Raw genomic sequence first — 14,396 nt, forward strand, 5'->3', positions numbered from 1 at the left:
TGCATCTTTGTATATTTGATTCTGTATGATATTTGATTGAATGCTTGAATGATAAGATATTTGTGGTAAGTTATTGCTTGTGATTTCTTCTGAAATTTATGTAAGAATTAATTTATGCTGTTTCTTTTACTATTGAATTTTTAGAGGAATTCGTACAAGGACTTCGTTTCTTACCCTTTTTTCTAAAACTGTTTTACAAGCACAGGTGTTCAATGATGTCTAGGACTGGCTAGCTGGAGGACACGAGACTTGTGATTGGGTGTTTGGGTTCTAAGTAGGGCGCATAATTATGCTAGAGTCGATTTTATGTTTTTAAACTTTTTAACTTATTGATTTTATTAATGAAGTTTCATTTATTACTTCAAGTCGATCCAATGCATGAAATGATTTGTGGTTTAGTTATATTAAATCTATGATGTACTCCGGGTCCTTGAGAGATTTTTCATAAATGTTAAAAAAGGAAGAAATTTTCACTATTTTCTAAGGGTCAGTTGGGGTTGTTACAGTACTTGTGTTTAGGCAAGCTGAATTCGAGCTCGGCTTGTCCCCTAGCCAAACACGAGCTGACTCATGTTAAAAGGGAAATCGTGTATTGAGAAGAGTGAAGCCAACAAGATTTGAACCCTAAACCTCCATTTTGAGAGCCACTTTCTCTAATCAGCTATAATGTATTGCTTTGCCATTTGGTTGTCTGTTGGTGGGCTTGCAATCCCTTTGTGCACGAGTGTGGTGCTTTATTGCCATTTAGAGTTGATATGAGATATGTTGGACGCATGTTTGCACATCTCTCATATCTAATCTGGTTGACTGTGGTGCACCATTTAAATCATTTTGTTTTTGACGTTTCTCATGTCTTGTAGAAGTTGTATTAACCTCTTCTTCTCTAGCCTTCCTTGCACTTGATGTATATTTGTTGATAAATGTTGATCTTTGTCTTATGCTTTTCATGCAATTGATGTTATCCTTCAGGATGATGAGGACGAGGATGAGGGTGATGAAGATGAAGAAGGACTGAGCAAATCTGGGAAGGAGTTAAAAAAGCTTCTTGGGCGTGCAGGTGGATTAAATGAATCAGAGGCTGAGGCTGAGGATGACGATGACGATGATGATGTAAGTTGCCACATCACGATATTACTCTCTCTCTCTCTGTCTCTATCTATATACATACATGTATGTGTGTGAACAGAATGTAAAATCTAGTAAGAACATTATGTTTTTCACTTTTTTTAGATGATATGCATGGTTTGTGTAGTGGAAAACCTATGTCACACAGACTGTTCTAACATGGCACCGCACCCGCACCCAGGCGGGTGCGACACGTGGACACTACTTCCTTTGTGTTAGGTAAAGTCAACCACACAGGTCTATTTCTATCCAAAAGTAGATTCAGTTAACCCTAATCAAGTCCATTTTTATCTATATTATATATATAAATACATAAATGCACACAAATACATGGTGTTAACTTAAAACTGTTAAAAATTATATATATATATATATATATATATATATATATATATATATATATATATATATATATATATATATATATATATATATATATATATATATATATCCTCCCCGCACCCCCGCACCCAAGTTTTTTTAAAGTGCCGCATTGCCGCATCCGCACCCGTATCCACACCCGCATCCGCATCTGCACCTATGTGACAGTGGAAAACATGTTTTGAATCATGTGATTGTACCATGTAAGCAGGTTTTCCAGATGTTTTAAAAATCAACGGCTGACAATGAACCAAAATTTCATGATTCAAAGAAACATTCTTTTGGGTTGAAATGACCAGTCCAAGATGCAATCCTAATGAAACCATTCTGATCTGTATGGTCAGATTGACTAGACAAAGCTTGCACCTATGGTTTCTGACTAGATAGCATGGTACACTTGGCAGTCGAAGATATATACTCCTAAACACATGCACACACACACAGCGACCAGTAACTTTGGTCAGTTTCAGTTCAGTAATGATCTCATCATAATTAATGAGCAAAGCTTGACCAAATGTCGTTTGGCTCCTTTCAGCTCAGATATACATATAATTGCACACCTGGGCTTTGGCTTGATTTTGAGCCCAAGCTGTAGATTGGGTTGAGCCAGAATCAGTCAAGCTTGAACAAGGCAGGGTTAGATCATTTGGCTCCATTTACTAGCCCATATATGCATGATGCATATATGATAAGGTGCTTCCTCCAGTGTTAAAAAGTCACAGCAGAAAAATGAAGTGTAATCTTCACATATTGGATTGGATTATATTGTCAACTTCATTTGATGTAGAAAAAGGAAGTCCTCCAATATAGTAGTTTTGATCAGAGTTATTGGAAGCTTCTTAGATAGGTGGGAAGCTCGCTTCCCGAAAATTCGCTTCGGAAGCGCGATACTCTTCGCTTCCGAAACTTGATGAGAACCTTGATTCCCCTACGCTTCTTTTATGCTTTCCACATCTATTCTTATTATATGTTCTTTTACTCAACTTTTTATGTTTTTATGTGTTTTCTCTCACTCTTCTCACTCACTTCCCTGTGCTTTCTCTAAATTGGTAGTCATCATTTTTAGATTTTGTTAAAAAATTAATTATTACACTAAAAAATCATAAAATTTAATATTAGTCACTTTAAAAAATCATAAAAAATTGTGCACCACCCAATTGGGGTGTGAATTGTTGGTTGTTAGTATTTCTGAGTTTATTCAAACTAGATAAGGTTCTCTTTCTACTTTTTACTCTGCTTTCTTCATGTTATTTAATGATTTTCTTTCCTCATCTTTGCAGATGGAGGATGAGACTGGCATGTCCCCAGTTTTAGCTCCTAAGCAAAAAGATGCTTCAAAGGAGGAGCCTGACATCACTCCCACAAAACCAGCTCCCTCTGGGTCTACACGTGGCACTCCATCTTCAGCAAAGTCTGCAAAAACAAAACGAAAACTTGGCAATGATGATGTAAAGCCTTCTACTTCTGGGACGGCAAAGAAACTAAAGACTGAGAATGTATGTCCTTCTATACAGCATCCAAATTGTTTCTCATTTTATCTAAGAATGCAAAATCAATTTTCTTTATGATATTTGAATCAAAAGATGATTTTTTCACAGCAGTCTTTTGTTAATGTAAACATATATGTATATCTTATATATATATATGTGTTTTCATATAAACATGTGCATTTCTGTACATACGTATCTTAGGGTTATTTTAGTCTTTTCACATATACAAATTCTGTATGTATTTTTCCCTTTTTCTGTTTTTCTATTTTTAATTTTTATTCTTGTAATTATTCCCAGCCTCAAGGGCTTATTGGGAACTCCCCCAAAATGGTCATTGGACTCTACCCAATGGCTACATTTCTAGCCATTGGGTAGGTCCCAACGGCTCCTTTGAGCCTCCAAAATGTGTATAAATATGGGGTTAGCCCCCATTCATTGTATCACTTCTTGAAGGGATTATTCTCGAATAATATTCATTATTTTTATGAGTGTTCTCAGCCCTTAGTGGCTTATTCTTGTGTTTTCATGTGTTGACCCATAAGAGGTCATATTCTTTAAGTGTTCTCTTGCCCATAAGTGGCACACAAAAGCATTTACTTCAGCTCGTGACATCTTTTCCCCTCTAATCCATCTTTTTGACATTTCTGCAGGACTCCAGACAAGCTGCACTGGTCAAAGATGAGACTCCATCATCTTCCAGAACTAATGCTCCGCAAAAAGTTCCTGCACAATCTGCTACTAGAAATGGAAGTGCACCTGCTACTGGATCTGTCACTGAGGAAGAGATTAGGACTGTTTTGTTGCAGGTTGCTCCAGTAACAACACAAGATCTCGTGGCCAAATTCAAGGCAAGACTGAAAACGCAAGAGGTATGTTGTGTGTTTGTTTTCTTGTGTCTAGGTCTTTTGATTGTCTAATGGTTACAGTTGAAAGTTTAAAGGGGATGTAACAAAAGTGGACATCAGCAATGTGATATCAGGTGGTAGGCTTAGAGTAGAATTGCAGAATTGGACAACTGATTAAGCATTTTTTAGGCAAAAAAAGAGAGATTTTGTAGATAGATACAAAGCTAGTAGAATCTCTTAAGCTTCAGGTGGCAGGCATTGGATCCAATCCAAAATCAAAAGTTGATTCAGTTGACAAGGACATCAGTTATTTTTCAATTTTTTTTTAAAGCTCCCTGGAACATATTAGACTTGTGGATATCAGCTGCTGACATGGCACAGGCAGGTTACAATGCAGAACTTAAGACAAAAAATGGGAACACTAATGTGCACCGTAAAGAGTATTTAACGTAGCCCATGGTTTGAAACTTTGAGGTATTTGATACCATATTATGAAATTTATTCATTAGCAAAGGCAACATCAGATCAACATTTTGTAAATAATAGAAAGAAGTGCAATAATTATGTAAATACTAGATCAATATGTATAGGACTGAAACTAGAAATATGACAGACAGATATTATTGATGTTTGAGATTGCTGTTCTCATTCATTCACCTGTTTCCAAGTATTATAACCCTCATTAATTGTGATACTTTTACACATTAATTGATCTATGTGGCTAATAGTCAGTCAGATCAGGTATAAATACGGGCATGAAAATAGAGGTAATCTAATGGTTTTTCCTTTTTGGATAACCAGGGAAAAGCCACCTCACTCACCAAGTTCATTGGCGTAAAACCTCGGCTTCCTACAACTCACGGCATCCTATCAACTTGGTGATGTCATGAGTCGCCCCTACCAGATGAGTGGAGTCCTCGTGGGGGGAATCTAATAGCTATGCTAGAATAAGCTCATTTGAGGGCAGTTAATGAATCATCCATGTAGAATATCAACCAACATTGACATGCTGTGAGTCTAGGTCTAGTGTGGGATGTGACAAAATAGACAAATTAAGTAATTTATTGTCTGATTGGTTATGGAAGCACCATACTGACCATGACTGCTTTGATGTACTTGGTGGCACCTTTGTCACTTTTAATGATTTTAATGATATTTTCTTCAGAAGAAAAAAAAAAGCACCATGCTAGCTAAAAGTAATATTCTGCTCTCCAATGAACCAAGACATGCCTAAGATACGAAAAAGCCAGTGAAAATCCTTGATGCCTTGTTCTTCATGTTCCGCAGCAAGACTTGGCATTGGAAATCTGAACTAGGATAATCACACATACACAACTATAACCATGTGAAAGATCTTAGGTTAAAAAATGTCCAAATTTGACCAGTTCAAGTTCACAAAGTGGCCCAAAGTGGTGCTGTAAAATGAAGAATAACTAACGTTGCCTCAGTTCCAGTTGGGTGAAGAAGCACCTACTGCATGAGCAATCATTTGCCGTTATCCCTGACATGCCTAGTAGGGAACAACATAGGATGAGAAATGAATGAAGTCCTTTCATGTGACAATACAGTTCACCATGGTCTTTAAAAGTGAAACAATATATCATTCAGCCACCAAAAATGCTATTCCGTGAGCATGAACTAAAATGCTATGGACATGATAAAAAGCGACTCTTGTGAAAATAAATCAAGGATTCAATAATGAAACCAAAAAAAAGAAAATAAGTAGTCAAACAATAGTGCTAAAAGACAGTATTTGAGATCTTAGAACTGGCTGAAACCTCCAAGTTAAAATGCTAAATTACAAATTTACCACTATCTTAATTGCTAGTGTCAAACTGCATTCTTTTTGACTGGTGGGCCAATAATCATCTTAGAAACACCATTGATGCTTGATAAAATAATGTAAACTACTTCATAGAACATGTTTACACCACTTGAGAAACAATTTGCCATGATGCAATCTATCACGAGGAAATTTCAGGAATCTGTTTTTTCCTGCTATCTTTTAATGATGGCAATAGCTGTTGATGCCTGCAAGCAAATAAGGTTGACTTAACTGTCAAGATCTAAGAGAATTAATGATCTAGTACCAACAGTGACCTCCCTTGAAGGAGTCATTTCTGCTTAGTATATTGTGACTACTTCAGGAACGTACTTCAATCTTATAAACTTTTTAAAATTAAAAATTACTGAATCATGTGATTTTATATGCATATTTCATGTTTCATTTAATTTCTCTCTCTTATTGGGGTTCACATCTTGCATTGATCAAGGCCAAAACCTTTGGTCCTATGTATCCATGTGGAGTGGAGCATGTAAAAGGTTTCACGCATATCTGTTGAAAAACATTGTGGAAGCGTTCATTTTGCTTAGAACTCTTGGAATTGGCTATTCTTGAATAGGCTGCATCTTGTTTGTCATCTTATATGCGCTTTAATCTGTGTTGAGCACCCTAGTGTCTAAGAAATTATGCCATCTATGCTAATGCTGATCATTCTTCATATCTGTCATTTAATTTCTCGTGATTGCTGCAAGTGTTCCATCTGTCCTGGCGACACTCAAAATGGAACATCGTTGTAGGATGTTGTTTCAACTACTGGCAAGGCAAAAGATATTGGAATTTAGTTAGCATGACCATTCACATGTTGCATGCTTCAGTGTGTCCAATGGCTACGAGAATGAGGTGTTTCGTTGCAACCTTAAGCCCTTTTTCCAGCAAGTATGGTGGGCGATCTGGTGTTTGATGTTGAAGAGGAATAATGAGTGTTGACTGGTTGCTTGTGCTTTGTGTCAATGAGTTGACTGCAATCATAAAGTTCCTCAGTATCTAGAAAATTATTTGGTCTCTAGGGTTGTATTCTTTGTATTGATTATTGTCATTGAGATGTTAATGACCAGTTTTTACTCTCTTATAATGCTTATTCCTCTGCTCATTTCAGGATAAAGCGTCCTTTGCTGCCATTCTGAAGAAAATCTCGAGAATACAGAAGACAAATGGAGCCAATTTTGTTGTGTTGAGGGATAAATGAGTAATGTGGCTTGCAAGCATCTAGAGTTGATTGACTACGTTTTCAGAGAGGGTTAATGGAAGATTATAAAAATAAATTATGACGTTTTAGATTGTAGTTACATAATGAGATATACTCGGTTGTGTTTCCTTACCCATCAGATGGAATATACCATTAATCAGTCTTTGTTCAAGACAATATAATAAGTTCAGAACCTTTGTGTACACAAACAGCATACAAGCACATGCAATGGAAAATGGTTAAAACATGCCAAATGCACTAATGCACATAAGTTGTGGTATAAAAGCTTTGAGTACTTGTGCTATTTTACACATCAACCGTGTCTGTGAGGTAGCTACTTACCCGTGTCTGTAGTTTGTATCATGAACAAAAATGTCAGAAAAATTCACCTGATACTAGTTCAATGCTAGTGCTAGTGGAGACTTGGGCGTTTGAATCCCATGGATCTTCAAGGAGATTAGCAGCTGAGATTGGATGATCTCCTCTGACATCTCTATGTCATAGATCTAAGGTCTCTGATCTTAGATCCTGCATTTGAACGTCCTCGGATCTTGGCATGGGTCCAGCACTAAGTCAGCGAGCCCAATGCCATCTCAGATCCTTGAATCTGAGCTCCGAGGGTTTCGAACGCCCAGTTTGTGTGTGAGACCCACTGGTTGGTGCATCCATTTGTGGAGGTGGAATTGATAGGTGCACCTTAGCTTTGGTTTTTCACTTGTGAATTTACCGATATATAATGCAACGGCACAGTGGCATTCCTGAACATTGTAACAAAAATCCCATTTCTTGCTTAGAAAATTCCGTTTCTATATTATGGGGGATCCTCGTGTTTCATTCTCATACTGTTTTTTCCTTCAATATGAAATGCTCCTTGTTAAAAGTTGTATTTGCTTCTTTATCTAGCATGTCCACGATTTTTCTCTTCCAGTTTGTTCTTGAAGATGGTTCCTGATGTTTCTAATCCTTGCGGAACAAAACCTTGAATTTTAACAAACGTAAGTGTTGAGTTTTCCCTGCTCTGTGATTTTATATGGACGAGTCATGAAACTCACAAGAGCTGAGAAATTATGCTGGTCCTTATCTTTGATTGGCTTAAGGGATTTGGTGATCATATCTGAAGGGAAGATGATTCTATGATTGTTTCGTTGCTTTCTAGAATCCATCTCCAGCAAAAAAATGCTGCACTGTGTAAAGGTTTTGGCATTTTTACCACAAAAATCTCTTTTATCTTTTGGTTAATTACCCAAGGGAAAGCAACTGGACTTTAGTGTAGAGGCTTTACACCACCTCTGTCACCTTGTGACTACTATCCAAGACTAAACCTTGCCCTCTTGGAAGCATGTTTAGGCAGTGTAGCCATCCTTGGCGATTTATCACTGATATCGTTGATTCTTGTCTTACATAAAACTGATGTATATACATACATAGAGAGAGAACCGTCCAACCAAAGGAAGGTATAAACCATCCAAACGACTTTTGAAAATCAATCTTAAAAGTATTTTTTGCCAAATTAGATCCTTATGCGATCTCTATGGTAAAAAACTTAAGAACATGCTCTTGAAGCAATATTTTTTTGTGTACAGAAGATTTTATAATCTGCTAAAAATCAACGGTTTGAAAATTTTGAATTCTAGATCATAAGAATTCAATTTAAACACAAAAGAACTTCGCAACAAGAGTCATTACTTAGGTTTTTTATCTTGAAGATGACATTTGTATGGTGGGATTTTGACAAAAAATGCCTTAAAATATAATTTTTAAAAGTAGTTTGAACGGTTTGTACCTTCTTATGGTTGGATGGTTATATATATATATATATATATATATATATATATATATATATATATATATATATATATATATATATATATATATATATATATATTGGATAACATTTGCCACCATTGTGGGTAAGGAACCCCTTAGTTAAGACTCATAGGAGGAGATTGTTTTGACCAAATCTGGCCTCATGGATGTTCATAATAGTCAAAATAATAGGAATCAAATCTTGGATCATAGTTTTCGAACATGAAAACATGTTTTTTTGTAGTTTGAAAATTTGATACATTGTAGGCCATAGATTTTTCAACCCTCGTAAAATATGACATATACATGAGAAAACATGACCCAAAGGCCAGTTTCAACTAAACTTGATACGTAGATCAATCTGGAGGAGGGTCAGACACAAAAAAACTAAAAATAAATAAAAAATATTACATTTTTCACTTGGGGGTTCCTTAACCACCCGGGTAGCAAACATTACCCCTATATATATAGTTAATGTTTGCTGCTATAGATGGCACCAAATTCTATGAAACTATTGATCTGAAAGTCATAGGTTTTGGATTTTTTGTAAATTGAACTTATGAATGTGAAATGTGTTTTGAATCATACGATTGTGACACACAAGTAGTTTTTTTAAGGGCTGCAAAAATTAATGGCCCCACAATCCACTATAATTTCATGACTCAAAAAATCATATTTTTGAATTGAAATAACACAATCCAATGTTTGATTCTTAACAAACATACCTTTTAAACACATCTATGTGGTCGGATTGAGTTGATAAAGCTTGAACCTATGATTTTCAGTTCAATAGTTTAATATAATTTGGTGTTTTCAATAACACCAAATATTAACACACACACACACACACACACTTTTTTGCAAATCTAACCCTGCAGATAAGTTCAACATGGTCTGTTTGCTAGGAATTGACTGTTTGATTATGTATTTTCGATGAAAATATGATTTTTGGAAAACGTGATAACTAATGTGTGATTTGCGATTTTCATAGATTTTTTGTTATTTTCTATTGATTCTAAGAGTACTGATGTGATATGGTTGCTTGGTTTTATAAGAACCCACTCTTGAATTGTCCGATTTTGATGCATAAACGAGGTTTTTTTAAGACTTTAAAATCAATGGCTCATATTCTTCATAAATATTCAAACATTCAAAAAGCATATTTTTTATCAAAAATATACGATCCAATGGTTGATTCCTAGCAAATTCACCATGCCAAGCACATCCACATGCTTGGATTTGACAAAAAAGTATTGAAAATGCCCATATTTCTAGTTCTCATATTCTAGTGACTTTCTCTCTCTCTCTCTCTCCATATATATATATATATATATATATATATATATATATATATATATATATATATATATATATATCGCCCCCAGATTTTTTTGGGCCTTGTATAAATTCTTTCTTTTCTTTCCTTCTTGTAACTGTTGAAAAAGATCAATAAAGTGTTTTATTTGATCGTGACGCTCATATGTTTCCTTCGGTTGTTTTTTGCTCAAGGTTTTTGTAACACCCTTTCCCGCGATTTTCTATTTTTTTTTTCTTGCTACATGGTTTTTGTAAATCGCTACTCGATTTAGCGATTTTTTATTTTTTTTTCTACATGATTTTTGTATATCGCTACTCGATTTAGCGATTTGCCATTTTTTTTGCTACACAATTTTCGTAAATCGCTACTCGATATAGCGATTTTCGTAAATCGCATAGCGATTTTCGTAAATCGCATAGCGATTTGTCATTTATTTTTATTTTTTTTCGCTACGCGATTTTTATAAATCGCTACTCAATTTTGCGATTTGCCATTTTTTTGCGCTACATGATTTTCGTAAATCGCAATGCCGAACACCGCCCCCTTGAGCACGATCTTCGTCGTGATCAGGTTGTAGTTGTCAGCCATCCCGATGGCAGTCTTGAGGTCCGTGATGGGGAAGCCGGAGAGGAACATGCCATATATATAATCACTAGAATATGAGAACTGAAAATATGAGAACTAATGTGTGAACCACGATTTTCATAGATTTTTTGTTCATTTCTCTAGAATCTAACTGTACAGATGTGATTTGCATACTTGGTTTTATAAGAACCCGCTCTTGAATTGTTGGTTTTTGATGCATAAATGAGATTTTTTTAAGGCTTTAAAATCAATGGCTCATAATCTTCATAAATATTCAAGCATTCAAAAAGCACATTTTTCATCGAAAATACACGATCCAATGGTTGACTCATAGCAAATTCACCATGCCAAGCTCATCCACATGGTTGGATTTGAAAAAAAAAGTGTTGGAAATGTCTATATTTCTAGTTCTCATATTTCGGTTATCATATTCTATTGACTATATATATATATATATATATATATATATATATATATATATAGGAAAACTGAAATATGTAAACTAGCATGAACCGAGATTTTCATAGTTTTTTTTGCAAATCTATTCTTGCATATGCATTTGGCGTGATCCATTTGCTTGGAATTGACTATTAGATCATCGTAACTTGATCAAGAAATATGATTTTGTATGCTTGAATATTTATGAAAATTCTGAGCCATTGATTTTCAAGCCTTAAAAGATCCTTCTTACACATCATAATCGGATTTTCCAAGAGCCTGTTTCTATAAAACCAAGCATCGAGATCACATCTATATGGTGAAATTTTGGAAGAAAATAAAAATAAATCAATGAAAATCCCGTTGCATACCGGTTTATATATTTCAGATACCCTATATATATGGGAAACTGAAATATGTAAACTAGCAAAATTTGTAAGCTGGTATAAACTAAGTTTTTCATAGTTTTTTTTTGCAAATCTAACCATGCATTTGGTGTGGTCCATTTGCTTGAAATCAACTATTGGATCATCATAATCAAATCAATAAATGTGATTTTTATACTTACATATTTACAAAAATTTTGAGCCATTGATTTTCAAGCCTTAAAATATCCTTCTTATATATCGTAATCGGATGGTCAAAGAGTTTATTTCTATAAAACCATGCATCTAAATGGCATCCGTACAATGAAATTTTAGAAAAAAAAACCTATAAAAATATTGGTTCATATCAGTTTTCATATTTGATTGGTTTACATATCTTAGTTACCCTATATATATATATATATATATATATATATATATATATATATATATATATATATATATAAACCATGTAAATTGAAAATATATGAATTTCACGTTAACTAAGAATTTTATTAGTTTATTTATTTATTTATTTTTTTAAGATCTGGACACATAGGTGTGAACTACATGCTTGGTTTTATACAAATTGACTTATTGTCTATTTATGACATGTAAACAAGATTTTTAAGGGATTGAATATATATATAGTTTGCTTCTATGTATATTTCTGTATCTTTGTTAAGTGCTAATTTAAATTTTACAAGAATTAGATGAAAGAGGCCATTTTCGCCTTAGTTTAGGAATTTAAAACACATTCAAGGTTGTAATAGCTAGATTATAAATGAGAAATTTACATTTTCAGTCTTAAATTAGAATGTATGAGCATGCATTTTTATGGAATTACTTGTTTTCATATCATTTTCATCTTATTTCTCAAAGATTTCATAAATGGGACCACGAATGGCACGTGCACCATTTTATAAAAGGTGATTAATCCTAAGTTGACGATTTACATCAATGGCTATAGTCAGGATGTGAACAAGACTTAGGATTTTCAACTTTTATGGAATAACACTGGATCCACACTGAATCCTTTTCAAAATTCATCATATTTTCTTTAGATATTTTTTCTCTTTTATCAGAGTTTAGTTTAAAATTGATTCAATACATATATCAATGGCCATAGTCAGGATATATTGAGAATTAATTTCATTTTAAACTCTATAAAAGCACCAAAATATATTTTATTCTTCACCTGAATTTGAACATGATTATTATATAATACATTCAATGACCATAGTCAGGGATGTATTATATTTTCAATCTTATTTTAATTCACTTAAAGAATGAAATATGATTTTCAAAATCCAATTTCAAATTCTTTAAATTCATTCATCATTTAGGATAGATTTGCATCATATTTTCAAAAACCCAAGTGATCTTGAATATCTTTCTGCAAGTTTCTATTTCAAATTCAAAATTCTATCTCATTTTCAAGATTCAAAATTCGATTTCAAAGTCCAAATTGACTTTGAAATTTCAAAATTCATGTTGTATTCCAAACTTCAATTCCCAAATCAAAATTCAGACTTCAAAGTTCAATTTAACTTTGAAGTTTTTGATTCATCTTCTGATTCAAAATCAAGTTTATTTTCTTATCTTCAAATTCAAAATCAAAGTTTGAGATTGATTTTGAATCTCAAAATTTGACTCTTCCTAAATTTTAAATTCAATCTGGGTTTTCAAAACCCAGACCCATCTTCAAAAGTCCCATTTTGGACTTTAAAATCCAAATCCAAAGTTAGAACCCAATCCCAACTTAGATCCAGATCTCCAAATGCAATCTCCACCTTTGGATCTCAGACTTCAGATCCAAATTCCATTCCAAATTTTGGATCCAATTCCATCTTGGATCTCAGACTTCAGATCCAAATTCCATCTTAGATTCCAGATCTTGGATTCAATTCCATTTAGGATCCAGAATCCAACTCCTCTTGGATCTTAGATTTCAGATCCAAATTCCATTTAGGATCCAGAATTCAATTCCATCTTGAATCTCAGACTTCAGATCCAAATTCCATTCCAGATCTTGGATCCAATTTCATTTAGGATCCAAAATCCAACTCCATCTTGGATCTCAGACTTCAGATCCAAATTCTATTTAGGATCCAGAATTCAATTCCATCTTGGATCTTAGACTTTAGATCCAAATTCCATTCCAGATCTTAGATCCAATTCCATTTAGGATCCAGAATTCAACTCCATCTTGGATTTTAGACTTCAGATCCAAATTCCATTTAGGATCCAGAATTCAATTCCATCTTGGATCACAGACTTCAGATCCAAATTCCATTCCAAATTTTGGATTCAATTCCATCTTGGATCTCAGACTTCAGATCCAAATTTCATTTTTCAAAATCCAAGTTTATCTTAAAATTCCAAAAACCAATTCCATTTCTCTTAAACCCAATTCTATTTGGATTTCTTAAATCTCATTCTGATTTCAAACTTCAAAGCTGGAATTTAATTTCATTTCAAACATTCATCCGGATTCAAAATTCTAATTCGAAGTCCATTTCTGACTTTGAAACTTCCTTTCTTTTCCCTTTATCTCAGCTTCAAAATCATTCCTTTTAAAAGTCAAGACTTATTTTTCCAAACTCTGATTATTTCAAAGACTTAGAATTTCAAAATATCCTTCCTGATCTATCTCAAGTTCTAAGTTAGATTCAACTATTTAGAAATCATTTCTTCATTCCATCATTACATTTTCACTTGGAAAATCTCAGATTTCCAAAATCATTCTTTTCAAAAGAGCATACATCCTTGCATTGCACAAGCATGATTCTGTGTGTATTTAGACTCAGGATAAATTCTTAGATAAATTTTTAGCAAAGCAAAGAGGCATAAATTCGATGCTTTGTTTGATTACCTCTAGTAAAGGCGCCAGGAACAGTCAAACCACGTACCAACGAGCGAATTCCGTCTCCCAATTTTTCCGCAAATATTTCAAAACAGAGGCGAGTAATTTTCTAAACAGTTTCAAAATTAAGGTCACGTGAGACCTTGCA

The 14,396-nt window shown here is 34.0% G+C and overlaps 1 protein-coding gene across 2 annotated transcripts in view; it reads left to right on the forward strand.

Moving 5' to 3' along the window:
• RAP74 (transcription initiation factor IIF subunit alpha RAP74) overlaps positions 1-7,155 on the forward strand; it is a 63,385-nt gene extending 56,230 nt beyond the window's left edge. For both annotated transcript variants that reach the window (XM_090006053.1, XM_090006054.1), the window contains exons 7-10: positions 970-1,110; positions 2,787-3,002; positions 3,647-3,865; positions 6,781-7,155. In XM_090006053.1, the coding sequence (XP_089862179.1) occupies positions 970-1,110; positions 2,787-3,002; positions 3,647-3,865; positions 6,781-6,870 (666 nt within the window). In that variant the 3' untranslated portion in view covers positions 6,871-7,155. The remainder of the gene's footprint in view (positions 1-969; positions 1,111-2,786; positions 3,003-3,646; positions 3,866-6,780) is intronic.
• The last annotated feature ends 7,241 nt before the right edge of the window (positions 7,156-14,396 follow it).

The sequence above is a fragment of the Nuphar pumila genome, chromosome 5 (assembly GCF_984573655.1).
Source record: "Nuphar pumila chromosome 5, dmNupPumi1.hap1.1, whole genome shotgun sequence".
Taxonomy (NCBI): Eukaryota; Viridiplantae; Streptophyta; class Magnoliopsida; order Nymphaeales; family Nymphaeaceae; genus Nuphar; species Nuphar pumila.